We start from the raw sequence: 17,919 nt of genomic DNA, 5'->3' as shown, positions 1-17,919 counted from the left end.
TTTTAATTGAGTGCCCCTGATGTATAGGAACCCTATATTCAAAGCTGCACTGCTGGAACTTGTTGGCACCTCGTCCGCCCCTGTTAAGCCATGTCCCGCTCTGTTGTGTAGGATGAAGGGGTGGAGTCAGACGACCTGAAGAAAGACCTCCCTCTCATGCCTCCACCGCCCGACTCCAGCAGCATGAAGCTGACCATCAGGGAGATCTGGTTCAGCTTTGCCGCTCCCACCAATGTGCGTTCACCCTCACAGGCCATCTCCAGGTAGGACATGTGTTTTTTACTTCCTAATTCATATTTTACCTGAAATGGGGGGGGGAAATAATGCACAGAAACACAGGGTTACCATGGGTCTTTGAAATCCTTGAAAGTTTGTGAATTTTACAGAGAAAAATCAAAGCCTTGACATTTTTTGAAAATAGACGGGTAATTTAAAATGCTTGAATTTATAGATTTTGTGCAAAAACAGAAATTGAAATTCTCTTGATATACTGTATTTTTACTTACTGTGTAATGCAGCACAGTTGAGTTGAAGTGTTCACATAATCAAACCTGTCTATTCTTAATTGATGTCTGTGAGCTTCTGTAAACCCTGCTAGTTCTCACTGTAAAACGCTCATTAACCTTGATGTCTGTGAGCTTCTGTAAACCCTGCTAGTTCTCACTGTAAAACGCTCATTAACCTTGATGTCTGTGAGCTTCTGTAAACCCTGCTAGTTCTCACTGTAAAACGCTCATTAACCTTGATGTCTGTGAGCTTCTGTAAACCCTGCTAGTTCTCACTGTAAAACGCTCATTAACCTTGATGTCTGTGAGCTTCTGTAAACCCTGCTAGTTCTCACTGTAAAACACTAATTCACCTTGGCCTGTGTCTCAAATGATGCTGTGTTGGGTCATTGAATTTGATGGAGTTGGCCCTGGAAAGTCATTGAAAAGTCCTTGAGTTTGATGTTGGGCGTGGGATCCCTGGAAAGATGAAGCGGAGTACTGTATGTTTCTTCACAAGTGCCAAAAAGACTGGTGACTGGTATTGACGGTGATTAAAGTCCTTGTGGTTGTCTCTCTCTTTCTCGTGATTGCAGGCAGCTGAATCTGCTGAGCACTGCCACGCCGGCCATCGGAGCCTGGCTGGTTCCCATCGACCAGCTCAAGTCTTCCCTGCGCAAGCTGGAAATGGAAGGCACTCTCCGAGTGTGTGCTGTTATGGGCTGCATCATGACAGAAGCTCTCGAGGTCAGCTAACATTGATGCTAGCGTTAGCACCTTCGCTAGCTAGGTTAGCATGACAGTGGTGAGCTCAAATACAGCCTTCTTCAACTGTGTCATTTCGGGTTCAACTGCTCCACAGCGCCAGATGTATTGGTTCGATGCTCAGTGGTGCGAGGGTGTACTGCAGTTTACAATTTAGATCATCGGCTGCACTTCCTTGAATATCGTGGATATAAAACTCGATCCAGTTGCTGTAGCCCTTTTTTTTTTTAATCCTCTACACATTCATCTGCCCATTTATCGATGTGATCAAACGAAATTGGTGTGACAGAACTCAAACTGTTGGTCTACTGCTCCCATGTTCAGACAGGGGTTTGGATGAGTCACGTTGCGTTCCCAACCAGCGGGTGACGTCATCCCAAGATGGCTGCACTGTGAATAAGTTCTATTGTAGCATCTGCAATTGTATCAAGCTAACCATAATTAGCCAGAACAAGACAGGAGGTAGGAAGGTTTCGCCTTCAAAATAAAAGCATAACTATCATCTCATAAAAAAGAAGGGGGGAAGAAAAGCCATAAACTCAACACGTCAACACTCCACAAATGTTCATGCTGAAAACGTCATATTGTTGACATTTAAAGATGTGTACAATGTGTTTCTTTTTGGTACGGATTGACATTTGTCAGATTAATTTACCCCTTCTGGTGAATGTCCTATCCTGACATTTTTTGTGTAACTTCCCAACATAAAAAATGCCCATTCATTAAAAAGGTCAGGTTTTCACATACATTTTTGACATAAATAAAACGTCACTCCTAGTATCCTACTATAAAATCCTACTATCCTACTATAGAATCCTACTATCCTACTATAGAATCCTACTATCCTACTATAGAATCATACTATCCTACTATAGAATCCTACTGTCCTACTATAGAATGATGAAAACTCTGTCTGCATCCATTTATCTCCCCAATGGCTTAGCCAATCAATGTGAAACTGCACATGGGCATTGAGCATTGGCATAGGCCCTAAGGAAGATGATTTTTCCATTTGCCCAAATTTAAGCTGCTGTTTAGCATTTTTGGCAAGTATGCACTGCAGACGCGTTTATCCCTGGCGTGGCGGGTATCAGTATACTTGAAGAATGTCCAAGGTCTTGCGGTTGAACAAATTAATCAGTGAGCCAACCTTGTAGTAGCTTGTAAATGTTAAGTCCCTAACTCTCCGCAGCATTTTTTTAACCTTCACCTGTTTTTCTCATTCTCCCGACAGAAAAAGAGCATCCACATCCCGATCCGGAGCAAGTACAACCGCGTGAACAAGCGAGCTCGCTACCTGCACGAGAACCCCTCCTGCATGCTGTGTAACATCCTGCACCGCTATCTGCAGCAGGCAGACTACTCTGTCATAGAGGAGGCCACCATGGTTAGTGGGAGGCTCTGAACTGGCCTCTCAATCTCTTCTTTTCTTCTTAGATGACAATTAGTTTGAGCAGTGGCCTCTTCCGGATACCAGTGCATCTCCTGCCCTTTACTAGGGGTTCCTGGACTGGAGATGATGCGCTAGTTGTCCTCTTCTCCCTACTTATACTCCCACCACTTAAGCTTAGGACATACTCCAGGAAGGCAGCGCGAGGCCGAGCTTCGCAGACCGGGTGCGCGCTTCGCGCTGGGGCTGAGGTGTTCATGCTCAGAGCGCTGCTCACATAGTACAGTGAACGGCCCATGAAAAGTCATTGTCCTCTTATCCCTACATCACTGATGACATCACAATTGTTCAAGTGACATCACTGATTACATCACAATTGCTCGAGTGACATCACTGAAGACATCACAATTTCTCAAGTGACATCACTGATGACATCATCACTGATGACATCACAATTGTGACACACACCACTGCCACAGACACCACTTGCTTACAGACACCACTCATAAATAGACATGGGTCATTGAAAGTGCTTGAATTTATATATTTTGTGCAAGAATAGAAATTGAAGATATATTGTTTTACTTAACGTAAGTAAATATAGTTGGTTTAACACAGCACAGTTGAGAATTGTTCACACATTCAAGCCTCATTCTCTTTTTAATAGTCTTTAATTGTGAGCTTCTCTAAAGCCTGCTAGTTCTCATAAAAATTCTCAATGTTGACAGTAATTAAACTTAATCCATGTTGTGCCTGGAAAGTGTAATGAAGTCATTGACTTTGATGTTTAGGAAGGTGTAGGAACCATGCTCACTATTTTGGTCAATCTATTAACCTGAAGTGAAATCATGGCACTAACTCAGGTCCTTTCCACTGCAGAATGATGGGCTGCCAGCCTTAGTGACTCTAAAGAAGGGGCTGGTGGCCTTGGCCAGACAGTGGATGAAGTTCATTGTGGTGACTCAGGGCTTCAAGGCCATTGGCCTGATGAGGCCCAACCAGCTGCCCAAGCCCAAGGAGCCCCAGCCGAGCTTGGGCGAAACCATCTTGGGCCTGGACAACGGTGCCGCGCTGCAGAGCGACACCAGTGCCGATGGAGCTGAATTTGAGTTTGATGCAGGTGGGAGCTCTCAGCACTCCACGTTGACTATGTTTCGCAAACTGCCGTAAAAACCAGATTGAGACGCATATAATCCAAATGCGCTATACTGTAGATGTCTAAGGAATGTTCCTAAAACCTGAATAAGATTCGGCATATCCCACGTTTAATCAGAAAATGCTAAATTCTTAAAAAGGTCTACCGTAAATTCCGGACTATAAGGCGCACCGGTGTATAAGCCGCACCTTCAAAGTTGACTATTTTTTTCTTATATAAGCCGCACCGGACTATAAGCCGCGGGTGTTTTAATGTTTTTTTTTTTTTTTTTTTTTTTTTTTATTGTGTTTTAATGTTTAATTACCATATGTAATGCTCCCATTTATTAACATTTCAACAAAACAACATAACACAACACCACCTGTGTTGTTATTTACAGTGCACACAGTGTCATACAGTGTCATACAGTGTCATACAGTGTCATACAGTGTCATACAGTGTGGTGAAAAGAGGGCAAGAGAGGAAATTAAAACAGAAGTGGCTTTATAGTTAGAAAGAGTGCTAAAAAAGAGATTTTTTTTTTTTTTTTTTTTTGAAAAAATCCATAGATAAGCCGCACCGTTATATAAGCCGCAGGGGCCAAAAAAGGCCAAAAAACGGGAAAAAAGGTGCGGCTTATAGTCCGGAATTTACGGTAATTCAGAAAACCAGAATATATGCAGTTTAAATGACCCATATCATATTCAGAATATTGTCATTTTTGGAATAATAGTTATTAGTGTGCATATAAACATACTCATTGACATGGATTTAACTAGTCAGGTTTCCCAAAATGTGTGATGTGTGCCCATCTGGTACCCCAGACAAACTGTACAACTCCTAATCTTCTCTGCTTCTCGGGGTTTGCAAATATTTAGGTTTTACTTACAGCATTTGCAGAAAGGAGATTTAGAGATTAATTGAATGCTACAGTGTGAATCCTCAGCAGCCGTAAAGTTTGCATGTGAGTTTTATTTGATGTCATTGTTGTGAAGCCACAGTGAGTGAACACACCATGTTGCTGGAGGGAGCATGCAGTCGCCCGCCGCCAAAAGAAGCCAACTCCGGTCCCGTCAGTGGAGTGGAGATCATGAGGAAACTGTCCAAGTCCCACACACACAGCGAGTCTGCACTCAAAATAAAGGTACAGCTTTGAGCTATATCCTGCTGCAGTTGCTTTACTTTGGCTCAATCAACTTTAAGGCTTCATATACCTCCCCAGCTGAGAATTCCCGAAGCGAAAGCATTTGCTTAGTTGAATCATTTGTGGAACCATTTAACCCAGCATCAGTTGAGGTGCTGGTGGTCGGATTTAATTTTTCAAACCCGGAGAAACAAAATGCTTATTAAAAACATCACAAATGTGTTCTTTTCCAGGAACGACAACAGAGTGCTGAGAGTGATGATTGGGTAAAGAGAAAGCATGACCAGGATTTAGTGCCTTTACTGTTTTCCAAAATGTTGCTGGATTATTGTAACTATCAGTCATGGCATGAACAAAAAAGCTTTGGCCTTTCTAATGGTTCTGACACATTTATTCCTCCATTGTCTAAAGGTCAGCTAATCAGTGGAGGACTTTGAGGTTGTTGCTTTTGTCCAAGCTGCATCCCTTTACCTTGAGATCTCAGATGAGAACCAAGGGTTTGATCTATCTTCTACCCAACATTTCTTGAATGGAGCATGCTTGTTTGCCAATGAATTGAAAATATTTGTGAAATAGGTTGGGGCTAATTCCAGATCTGGAATAACACCCAACCTTGAGATCACCAAGATATAAGTCACAAAGAAATGCTTGTTCAACAAAATGTTTAGTCTCTTTTCACAACGATACGACACGTGGTGGAAATCTCTCTTGTCTGAGACCTCTAATGCAGGAAATAGGACAATGATCATGTCTACTACCAATGATTCTACTGCTGTTTTCTCCATTTTTATTCAAATTTTAAACTGTTGGCAGTGCGTTTTTCAGGCACAGTGTTTTTTCCAAAGTAGTCACTATCAATCCTGGTTGTCTAAAAAGGTTTAAAAATAGTGGGATAGTGTGAATGTGGCCTTATTCTATCCCTAATCTGCCTCTGGACCTTTGTTGCTCCCAGGGCTCCCATCCCTACCAGTCTCTGAGCTACACCAGCGGGGACACGGCGGCCGACTCCCCCGCCCACGTCAGCCGTGGGGGCATGCCGGCCAAGGACAGCCCTAGGAAGGAGAGTCTCCTGAGCAACCTGACGGGCAGCTTCCGCAGTCTACACAACCTGCTGGAGGGCACGCCCCAGAAGAACGAGCCGAACGCAGCCAAGAGCAGCTCCCTCACTCGCACAGGTACTCATACCCATGGCCTCTGCATTTAGACAAGTTCATCACACTTCATCTGTGTAGCCTATAGATCAAATATGTCCAGACGGGATATGTTTATATATATAGATTAAAAAAAAGCTAGATCATGCCGCCAGTATTGCATTTTCACCGGTCCTTGACATCCTTGGAAGTTTGTGAATTTGAGAAAAAAAATCAAGGCCTTGAAAGTTTTCTAAAATAGACATAAATAGACATGGGTCCAGTGCCTGAAAGTGCTTGAATTTATAGAACTACCAGGGTGGAGACTCTGGAGACTGACACCGCCACAGACAGACGGACAGACACCACCACCACTCTTATGGTACTAGGAATCGTGCACGATTCCTAGGGTGGAGACTCTGGAGATGATGTGCCATGGCTGCAGTTATGGAAACCGCGGGCTCCCAAAATCATGACTGACAGACAGACCGCACACCCACCTAGGCACCATCATCATCAACTGTGCGCCATCAGCTCATACTACATCACAGTTGCTTGAGTGACATCACTGATGACATCACAACTGCCTGAGTGACGTCACAGTTAAGCAATTACAGTTGCTCGAGTGACATCACTGATGACATCACAGTTGCTCGAGTAACATCACTGATGACATCACTGATGATGTCACAATTGCTCCAGTGCCATCACTGATGACATCACTTCCGTCACAAATCGTGACTGATGATGATGTCACAGTGGGATTTATGACATCACGGATGATGTCACAGTAGGATTTATGACATCACTGAGGATGTCACAGTGGGATTTATGACATGGATGATGTCACAGTGGGATTTATGACATCACTGATGATGTCACAGTGGGACAATCACAGTGGGACAGACACACAGAGCCCAGGATTTATGACATCATGGATGATGTCACAGTGGGATTTATGACATCACTGATGATGTCACAGTGGGACAGACACACAGAGCCCGAGCTCCCATTTATGGTGGGAAAGATAGAATTTGAAGTTCTTTTGATGTGTGCGTGCCGTGTGTATGTATGTGTGTGTATATATATATATATATATATATATATATATGCTGTATATACTGTATATATATTAGGGGTGTCACGATACACAAAATTCACCGTTCGTATTCGTCGTGTCGCTTCACGCACCGAACCGTGACGCCCATACCGACTTCACGGGACGAATACACGTACCGCGACACCCCTAATACAGTATATATAGTAAATCGGTTTAGCACAGCACAATTGAGAAGTGTTCAGAGATTCAAGCCTCTCTCTTTTTAATTGTTGTCTGTGAGCTGTGACCTTCTGTGTCTCAAACTATGCCATGTTGGGTCCTTGAATTTGAGGAAATTCGGCCTGGAAAGTCCTTGAAAAGTGCTTGAATTAACCCTGCTTGCAAGTGCTTGAACTAACCTTGGTCCCACAAGGTCCAAAAGGGCCAAACTTATCCCGTGTGTAATGTCCAATGTAATGTGTCCTCAAGCTAACTGTCCTTCTCCCGGGCCTCAGGAAACAGCCTGGGGACAGACATGCTGACGGAGCACCCACTGCTTTCGGAGCCGTCCTCTGTCAGCTTCTACAACTGGATGTCCAATGCCGTGGGCAACAGGACCGGGGCCGTTGCCCAGGACTCCCCCCTCCCCCGCTCCCAGCACAACAGTTTGCAGACAGGTGAGGCGACATTCACTCAGTGTTTGTCTTGGATGGTCATTTATCGTCTAGAATCTTTTTGTGGGACAAAAAAATAAAAACCTAAACCCTTAATCAGAGCGTCCTCAAATTTTGGGGAAAGGAATGGTTGTAGAATTTCAGTTCAGTAGCAAGAAGGATCTGTCTGTTAGATTGTTAAAACCTGGAAGAGTTCTTCATCAGACAAAACTACGCTAGTGTTTTGTTTGTTTTTAATGCTGTTAATGTTATAATGCTGTTAGTAGAGGGGGGACTCCTCACTCCAGTCAATGTTTTAATTGCTTGAGACTCAACTTGATGCATGAAGACTTGAGACTTGACTTGACTTGGATTCCAGTGACTTGGAACTTGATGTTGACTTGTGCTTTGATTACTTGAACAGGTTTCTAAAGTCTTAAATTGAGATCTTGACGACTGAATTTAAATTGCGTTTTGTAAATTTGTATGGAATGATTGACCTGACTTGGTAATCTACATTTAGGTGGCTTTCACATATAAGCTGTTTGGTCCGCTTTAACCGCGCCAGACTTCATTTCCTCGGATAGTCCGCTTCGTTTGGGGTGGTGTGAAGGCACAAACGAACTCTGGGGCGGAACAAACAAGTGAATTCTAGTCCGCTTGAAAACGTGGGTCTCGGTTCGCTTCCAAGTGAAGAACCCTGGCGCGGTTCGTTTGTTGTGTGAAAGCAAACCGGACTAAACACAAGAGCAAATAGGAAGCGCCAGTGCATCCAGGTGCCGGTTGCACAAACTGGTCTTAACTATGCCTGGTCGTAATTCCTACGTCGGTCTTAGTTAAGACCAGTCTTTAGAGTGGACTGTTGCACCAACTAGAGCTGCCGAAAATAATCGATTCAGAGATGCATCGCGATGCTTAATAGGACGATTCTGAATCGATTAACAAATATCAAAAATCGATTATTAAAAAAAAAATTTTTTTTTTTTTTTTTAAATAATCAAATAAAATAGAATGTAAGTACATGCAGTTGTTTATTTTAATTATGGATCATAATACAATGCAATTCCAAATGCACTTTTATTTTAAAAGTAGCCACACAGTGAGAAAAAAGAAAGTGAGAAAAAATAAATCATGTATTGCGGAAAAAGTGATGCATCGATTTAAGATGCATCGAGATGCATCGGAGATGCATCGAGATGCATCGTATAATCGAATCGAATCGAATCGTAGACTTGTATAATCGAATCGTATCGAATCGTGAGATCAGTGAAGATGCACAGCTCTAGCACCAACAGGGCTTACGTCTGGTCTAACTACACCAGTCGTAGCGATGCGCGTCCATGTGAAAGCCCGGGAATGCCCACTGGAATGCGGCATGCGACCTGTTTAGAAGAGTGCGCTGACGTCAAATGACGCTCTGCTGACCCCCGCAAAATTGTTGATGCGGCATGCAACCTCTTTATTAATAAATATAGGACATTCAAACAGATTGTTGGTGCAACCAGCGTAGCTGTTAGGTCGTAAAGTTACGACCGACTTAGCTTAAGACCAGTCGTAAGACCAGTTGGTGCAACCGGCCCCTGATGCATCTGATCCACAAGACGGAAGGGAGCAAAACAAACACTACGGTGTACACACGTGTACAGTACCTGCTCGCAGCGTGATGTACGTCATCATAACAACACATTGTTGTCTCTCAACAGGGCTTGCCTTCTCCTTCGGTACGTACTGCCTCGCTCGTCTCATCTGCAGAATGAAATATTCAACAGCTTGCTGCCTCATCTGCTGCTCATACTGGGCACATTCTTGTAAAATATGTATTTGATAGTAACACCAAAGTAAAACCAGAAATCCCAATATCGCAGGTGGTGTTGCTTGTTTTGCGGATTCACTTGTATTGTTCAGTCAGCCCTCAGTGAGGCAAGAAGCCCGCTGAAGAGGAGAGATTTCCCCTCTATATTCTGTCCAACAGACGAGTGACTGTTTCGACCACGTGAAATTGTTCAGAAAGTTTGGTGCGCTTGGCAAATTGCTGTGTGAAAGCGAACCGGACCAAATGAAAATTGCAACAATGTTGCAACTTCACCCCCCCCCGAATCACACCGAGTCCACCAGCTTATGTGAAAGCAACCTTAGACTTGGGACTTGACTTAAGAGTTGTGCCTAAAGTCCTGAGACTGACTTGAGACTCTTCTATGAGTGTGGAGGAATGTAGCAAAATGTTCATGATACTGTTGTTGATTTACTAGACCAACCGGACTCTCCTGTCCACCACTACCACTACAGACCACTGCCAACAACTTCCAGCCCGGAAGGAGGTCAGGGATAGTTTCTCAGTGTTGTGTCAATGTTGCTGGTGAACTATGTACTGTAGCTGGCTAGATGAGTACATTAGTCTATTCCAGTTGCGTACCTAATTTATATGTCTCCCGGAACTCTATGTTAATATTCTGTCAGCGCATCAGCCCATGTTAGGGACTAGGGAAGGTTCTGTAAACATCGTTGAATATTACTGTTGTTTTCTTGGTTTATCCCAGACTCACCAGACAGCCTGCAGACAAGTCAAGGATCATTGGGTGAATACAGTGACTGTGATGTTTGTGATATATTTAACCTTCTTGTTTAGGAACCATTCCCAGTTCTCTATCCACTCCCAGTAGAAAAGCCTGGAGACTTCCACGACCTCAGTACTTTGTGAATGTGGTCACCTATCCACTAAGAATATTGTCTGAATCATATTTGAATTTTGGTCAACTATACACCCCAGAGTTTCAATTCCACAACAAGTGTTGTCCTCAGTGTTGTCAAAGTTGTGGGTGAACTAGCTAGTTGAATCTCAGTCTGTTTTTGTTGCGTTGTTGTTGTTACTATTACTACACGAGCTGCCAGCACCAGTACTCATTGGAACCTCTTGTAGTAAAAAGCTGGGGGGACATCAGTACAGTAGGCATAGGCATAGTAGGATTGCCTTTTGGAGGGTCTGGTGAGACGAAGGAGGAGTGCGGCCGGGAGAAACCCACAGAGCCTTAGCCTTCCATGCACCGAAGGGTCTTTCAATGCTGCGGTGTAGCACTAGCTCTATTGCAGCGGATTGGGCATGATCAACCCTTCCGCGGGCAACGCTGTAGACAGAGTAGGAAGGCTGATCCGTGAGCGGCTGCTTCTGGGACGAGGGTCGGGGTCTTAATCGGCCTCGGCTGGGTCTACTGGGCGAGGGTGTATGATGTTGGACAGACCCGAAACACCTTACGACCCCAGTTAACATCACTGATGACGCGTCCCAGCACATGCTGAAGCATTGTATCTTGAACCGTAACAGTATAGGAGAAATGCTTTTGCAATTGTTTGTTCAGCATCGCCAAATCTGCTCGGAAGAACGGTGAAAACGTCTTTTCCACCAAGACACTCCACTGTTGCATGTTCTTGTTCTTGTTTACTTGTTGCTTGATGCTTGATGCATTCCCTGATTGGCCCAGTTATCTCATCAACTTTGACGCATTCCCTGATTGGCCTGGTTACATTGTAATTTCAAGAAACCGCTGTGGGTGGCTGGAGGTCCAGACTTGATACATAGAGCGAAACAGAATGTAAGGTCACGTTATCAGGATGGTTTTTACCAGGCTACCAAGGACCCGCCTAGTCTTACAGCAGGTGCTCGAATGCCAACACTCTTCTTGTGCCCCCTCAGGTGGGACGTGTAACCTGCCTACCATCCCCTCGGCGTCAGACTTCAACACGGTGCTGTCCAGCGACCAGAACACGCTGGACGGGACACACTCGCAACACAGCACCAGCCAGGACGACATGGCTGATGTGGAGGAGGGCAACCAGTGTCCTGCTGCTGTCCAGCTGGCCGATGCCCAGGTCCTCTCCATCGCTCTGTCTGCCTGTTCATGTCTGTTCCTCTTTCTCTCTAAACCTTCTAACTGGGTTTCTGCAGATCCTTAAAAACATCTTCAATCATATGGTGCATCTTGCAGTTAAATGTAGAAATGTTTCAGAAATTATAATACGTTTAATTTCCATGTCTACCTATATCCCCTCCCCAGCCCATGAGGCATTGCCATGTCTTCATTAATGTTCACATTCATTCCATATCAATTAGGCGTAAGCCTTCTCACTCTGCGTCTTTGGTCTGTTCTCCACCCCCAGGTCGTTTTCAAGCCTTTGCTGAGCCACACAGGGATCCAAGCCCAAGACAGCACTCCTCTCAGCTACAAGATGTATTTTGGAGAGCACCTGTCTTTCTCCGGCACCCTGGAGTGTCTCAGGGCAGACATCGTTGACTCTGACACCTCCAAAGAGCGCAAAAACAAAAGATCCAGAAGGTAAAACCAATAGCAATCGCTCACCCTCTCCAGATACTCTAATAAATGTAATGACAGTAGAAGAAAGAAGGTGGGCTTTAAATCATGTGAGTGGGAAGGGTGCAGGTGGGCTCTCTTAGGCCCAATTCAAATGTCAGGACTTCAGTCTGCGAGTGCTGAGGGCTCCACAATTCATCCAGTCCACAAGGGCCCTCAAGCGGACTTTCTGCAGACTTCCAGAGAGTCTGTTTGGGGTTCAAACTTCACCAGACTTGACTGATTCTATTACCCACAATTCATTGCAATGTGGACTTGACGTTGTAGTTTTTCCACTTGGCGGAAAAAGACAACTTATTAATGATGTATAAAACAATTACCTTGTTAAAACTTTACTTGAATCATGTAGGCCAGAAATAATATTCAACCACATCATGACAAAATGTAATAGAGCCCAGGCCATAGAGGTAAGCAAAATGCATTTTATTATTGTAGTCTTTAGGCCTGTCTATCAACTGGTTATTTCGCTTTATTTCAGCTTATTTATTGCCTTGCGGGCTCTGGCCCCTTGCACACTTGACGTGATGACATTGAACACGTCACACTACGCAGACTTGACATGATGACATTGAACCTAGTCACTGTGTGTTGCTCTGGATAAGAGGCTCAGCTAAATGCATCAAATGAATGTTGTGCACAGCCCTCTGTCTCTCCGTGCCTCTCTCTAGACAGGGCATGGTGAACCTCCCTCCGCTGGAGTTCAAGCCGGCGCTGCTGATCGAGACGTTCAGCCTGAACGCGGTGGTGATGGAGAAGTCGACCAGCGCACCGCAGGGCCCCACCGCCGCCCCGCTCTCCTTCCACGACCTCAGCCGCCGCCACTACAACACCTTCCACTGCCACTTCACCACCGCCTGCCAGGCCATCAGCCAGCGCGTCGACATGGCGCTGGTCCGCCTCATCCACCAGTTCAGCACCATGATCGACGACATCAAGGTAGCGCTGGACGATATGGCCAAAATCTATATCACAATATACTTATTCATATCGGTCGATATGATAATTATTACGATATCAATTAGTGTGTTACTGTAACACTATAAAAGCCATAGGAGCAATTGCCAAGAGCGCCCATTTACTGTGTGTCATAACGGACGTCTGCACCTACAAACCTGTCTGAAAAACAAATGAGCCAAGTCTATTGTATTCTGTTTGAACGCATTTCACTGACTCAGCACCTTGTAATGAAAGGGCACCGCACCGAGCCAGTGACTGGTGCTATAAATAATGTATGTATTTAAAAAATCTGAAATGTATTCAAAGAAAATATTGTCATTGAGGCATATTTTATTGTGATCAATAATATTGATTTATTGTCCACCCCTATATCAAGGCCACGCAGACGGACATCAAGCTGAGCCGCTACACGGCCGGTTCGGCCTCACCCACGCCCACCTTTAAGGCACGGCCCTACAAACACTTCCGCTCGTCCGACTTCAGCCGCAGCTCGAGAGGCAGCCTGAACGGCACCCGCAGCGGCACCCAGACCCTGAAGAGCAAGCGGGGGGTGGGGGGAGGAGGAGGCGGAGGGGGTATGGCCGGGGGTGCGCCTCCTAATGGACCGCCGTCGGGCATGGACACGCTGGGGAGGAGGGAGCCCAGGGGGCGCAGCACGCTGGGACGCTCAGAGCGACGCACTTCAAAGGTAATAATAATGATAATTGTTTTAATATATATATATATTATGTATATTATTTTGTATTACCGGTACATTTTTATTTTTGTAACGTATTCTTGCAAACAAAACTACATGATTCAGCTTACTTTAAACAGGCTTGGATAATATTCGCCTGTCATATCTGCAGAAACCTCATATTGGGCCGATACTGATACCGATCATTGTGCATCCCTAATGATAATAACATTTATTTATATAGCACTTTCCATGAACGGGTTAACCCTAATGGATCCTAACCCAGGGCCACCACTACGTACATGCGCACAACGCGCTGAGCATAGGGCACCAAGTGTCGCAAGGGGCATCATCCAGACCAGGAATACCATGGTCAAACAGACAGTGTGGTGGATGCCCCGCAGTTTGGTAATGCTGCTTCTAAAATTAACTCTCCACATGGCCAGTTTGGCATTCCCTGTTTTGAACTGGCCATGGTGCCCCCTTAAAAGAAGGTTGTGGGATCTCCTCATTAAACTAGCCTACACTGTTATGCGACACAGTAAACAAACTCACGTTTCCCTCGGTCACCAGTCACCATGCTGGACATCAGTACAGTAGTGCGAGATTCCTCCCACTCCTGCAAATATGTAACGTAGCCTACGTAAATACAGTGTTGTGGAAGCAATAATCTTGCTCTATAATGACCAGAACAGGTGTTGTTCAAACTGAACATTTATTTCTCCAACATGCTGCAACAGAAAGGGAGATAAACAGCGGACTTTATGTCCATCTTGCAACACACTATTTTCGTAGTTAAGCTACTCCCCTGCATAGGGCAGATACTTCCTTCTTGGAGTTTCAAAATAAAGCGCCTCTACTTGTAACATGAAATACGGTAATTCAGGCACCCCAAGTAAAACAACGGAATTACTATTACCAGATTTCTCAGTACATACATACATAGGCTACATACATATACACACACACACACACACACACACACACACACACACACACACACACACACACACACACACACACACACACACACACACACACACACACACACACACACACACACATATGTATACAGATCCTTTCCAAAAAAAATTTAATATCATGGAAAAGTTAGTTTCTTTCCATATTTCCTTTCAAAAAGTGAAACCTTCATAGATTATAGATTCATTACACACAAAGTCAAATATTTCTAGCCTTTATTTGTTTCATTTTTCATAATTTTGGCCTACAGCTCCAGAAAACCCCCAAAACAGTATTTCCAGAAATTAGAATAGTGTGAAGAAAATCAGCAGTTACTTCTCAGTTATGACTGACTCCAGCCTCAGTCCACTCCCTCTGAATCTCCGCCAACTTTTTGAATAGTCTTTGCTTGACAATCCGCTGAAGCCCACGGTCATCCATGGTATTTCCATGATATTCAAATTTTTTGGAAAGGATCTGTATATATATATATATAAGATTGTATTTGTGAGTTTATCTTTGGACGAGGGGGGAAGAGCACAACGAAAAATGTACGCTTAAGGCACCCAAATGGCCAGCAGTGCTGCGGTCCTAACCCTACATTTGTAGATTTCAAACTTGATGCCTGACACATCCATGCCTTAAAAGTGACCAGTAACATGCAAAAAAAAAAAAAAATCTTAAACTAACAGGTAATATACACACTCACCCAGCCTAGAGGCAGCCAGTGGATTAAAAGAGACTCCAAAATGGCACCATTGACCCGAACGCATTGAGATCTGTCAGTAAGGAAGTCCACTATCCAGCCTGAGATGTGTTAGGAGCTTTGTGAAAGGTTTAAGAAAAATATGTGAACAGGAGCCTTGCGTCTGTCTTGGGTCCCTCTAGATCAGCGTTTCTCAACTGGTGGGTCGCGACCCAAAGGTGGGTCGCGGGGGCGTTTGGATTGGGTCGTGGACATTGGCCAAAAAAAATAAAATAATAATATATATATATATATATATATACGGTATATATTTTTTCATATTTCATTTGAGTTAAATTCAGATTATTGAAACTGGATTAGCCTGACCAGTTTTACTTGTTTAACAATCTGAAGCATATGCTCTGCCTGTAATTCAAGAGAAGTCTGCCTTTTCATTTCATATTTAATTTTAGTTCAATTCAGATGATTGAAACTGGATTAGCATGGCCCCAGTTTAATTAAAATTTATGACCAGTTTAACTAAAAAGCATATAGCCTGCCTGTGATTCCTTTTTATTTCATATTAGTTAAATTCAGACTATTGAAACTGGATTAGCATGACCAGGTTAACTTCTTTTATTATTATTATCATTATTCTTATTCTTATTCTTATTCTTATTCTTATCATCAAATCAAACGGATACCATTAATAACACATAGAACTTGCCAGACAATTCCAGTTGTCCCCAAAAGAGCGTGTCTAAGCACACGTGTGCACGTGTAACCGCGTTGTGTAGGTGGCACTTGCAGCAACCCATGTTAAGGGCTTGCCAAGGGGTGGATACGAACCACTGACCTTCGGCTTAGGAGTCAAAGACGCGTGTGTGTGTGTGTGCATGCGCCTGTGTGTGTAATGCGTATGTGCATGCATTGGTGCATTGTGGCAAATAACAACGGGGTTGTCCGTCCTGTACCTTTCCTGTACCAGAGGCACACTAATAAACAAAGAAATTTGAAGTGAGAAACACAATCACAAAATGAACGATAAAATGGAAATGGAAAAATTCACAGAAACGCCTAGTTTATAGAAGTGCGTTTTTGACGTTTTCGATGTTTAAAAGCTGAAAGGGATTTGACCTGTTGCCTATAATATCACCACACACCCTTATGTGCTACTGCATGTTGTGCATACAACATGTTGTGTGTATGTCCCTGTGTGGTAAGGCAGTGTATTGTGTTAACACCTGCAGGTGTCGAGGAAGGGCTCGCGTGAGGTGGCAGACCACATGGCCATCCAGAAGGGCTCGCGGGAGGTGGCAGACCACATGGCCATCCAGATGGACGACTCGGACTCCATCACGGTGTCAGAGCAGAGCGAGCCGTCCGCTGAGTGCTGGCAGAACATGTACAAGCTGCTCAACTTCTACTCCCTCATCTCAGACCCCACCGGCATCCTGGACAAGAGCTCCCCGGAAAACTGCCTCTCAGGTGGGAGCCAGCTACGCACACACGCCTTCCAGAATCAAAGTTTTGTATTTTTCATTAGTTTTTACTTTTTATTTCGGATGGTTGCCTCCGCGAAGTCCAATAATTTCTGATAATGGACACCTCAAAGTGCAATAACCTGCTTAAACCATGGTCACTTGTCAACAAAACAAAGATAAGCCTCAAGAAGAGAGGCATCTTACCCCCGTAGGGGATTCTTCAGGAGTCAAGACATTGGTGGTGGACTGGGGAGGTGGGTGGGGCGAAACACAGCTTCAGAGAATGGGATGCGATCAGCTCAGGTACAGCGACCAGAAGGATCAGGGAAAGAGGACGATGACACGCTGAGCATGGCTATAAATACTGCCACGTCATAGCCTCGGCATTGACGACATTACCGGTGTCATATTGGGAAGTGCGTCACACGGACATCACACTAGGATTACACTTGTCGTCACACTAGGATTACATATGATGTGAGGCAGTGTGTCTGGTCTTCATCTTGAAACTAGGTTGAGACCACCATTTCAATCATGAGAGACCAGAGGGTAGAGTTAACAAGCAAGCTTTATTCAAGCATGGCATGGCGATAAGATCTATGGCATGAAACGGCATGGCAACTAATTCTGATGGCATGGCAGCATGGCAACTAGTTATTTGGCGTAATGACTCCATGGTAAGATGCCTCTCTTCTTGAGGCATCTGCTCGGACTAGGATAGAGAATCCCCCAAAAGAAAGAAAAACCCAAAACCGCCAACGGGTCTGCTTGCCTCAGCGATACAGCGGGCGCTGGGCGGAATGCGATGCTTGTCGCCGACCGGTTGGCTTGGCGGCACAGCGACTTACGAAATCCACTGACCGGGCGTGGCCGCAGCGCTACAGCGGGCGCTGAGTGATCGACCAATCCGGCATACTTCGACGCACTGACTTAGCAGTTTACTTGGCGCACAGCGGCTTACGAAAATCACCGACCGGGCGTGGCCGCAGTGCTACAGCGGGCGCTGGGTGATCGACCAATCCGGCATAATTCCGCGCGCTGACTTAGCATTA

General features: G+C 44.6%; 1 protein-coding gene across 1 annotated transcript in view; it reads left to right on the top strand.

The window, feature by feature from the left end:
- kiaa1109 (KIAA1109) overlaps positions 1-17,919 on the top strand; it is a gene marked incomplete at its 5' end in the record, with an annotated part of 191,617 nt that overhangs the window by 71,070 nt on the left and 102,628 nt on the right. The window contains 12 exon segments of the mRNA XM_083634137.1: positions 112-263; positions 1,082-1,232; positions 2,485-2,637; positions 3,520-3,760; positions 4,771-4,919; positions 5,872-6,094; positions 7,604-7,765; positions 11,430-11,605; positions 11,894-12,069; positions 12,774-13,041; positions 13,439-13,750; positions 16,634-16,871. Of these exon segments, the coding sequence (XP_083490263.1) occupies positions 112-263; positions 1,082-1,232; positions 2,485-2,637; positions 3,520-3,760; positions 4,771-4,919; positions 5,872-6,094; positions 7,604-7,765; positions 11,430-11,605; positions 11,894-12,069; positions 12,774-13,041; positions 13,439-13,750; positions 16,634-16,871 (2,401 nt within the window).

Source organism: Poromitra crassiceps (genome assembly GCF_964638095.1).
Source record: "Poromitra crassiceps genome assembly, chromosome: 3".
Lineage (NCBI taxonomy): Eukaryota > Metazoa > Chordata > Actinopteri > Beryciformes > Melamphaidae > Poromitra > Poromitra crassiceps.
Note: the sequence above shows the minus strand (reverse complement) of the source record. Positions and strands in the feature narration are given on the sequence as shown.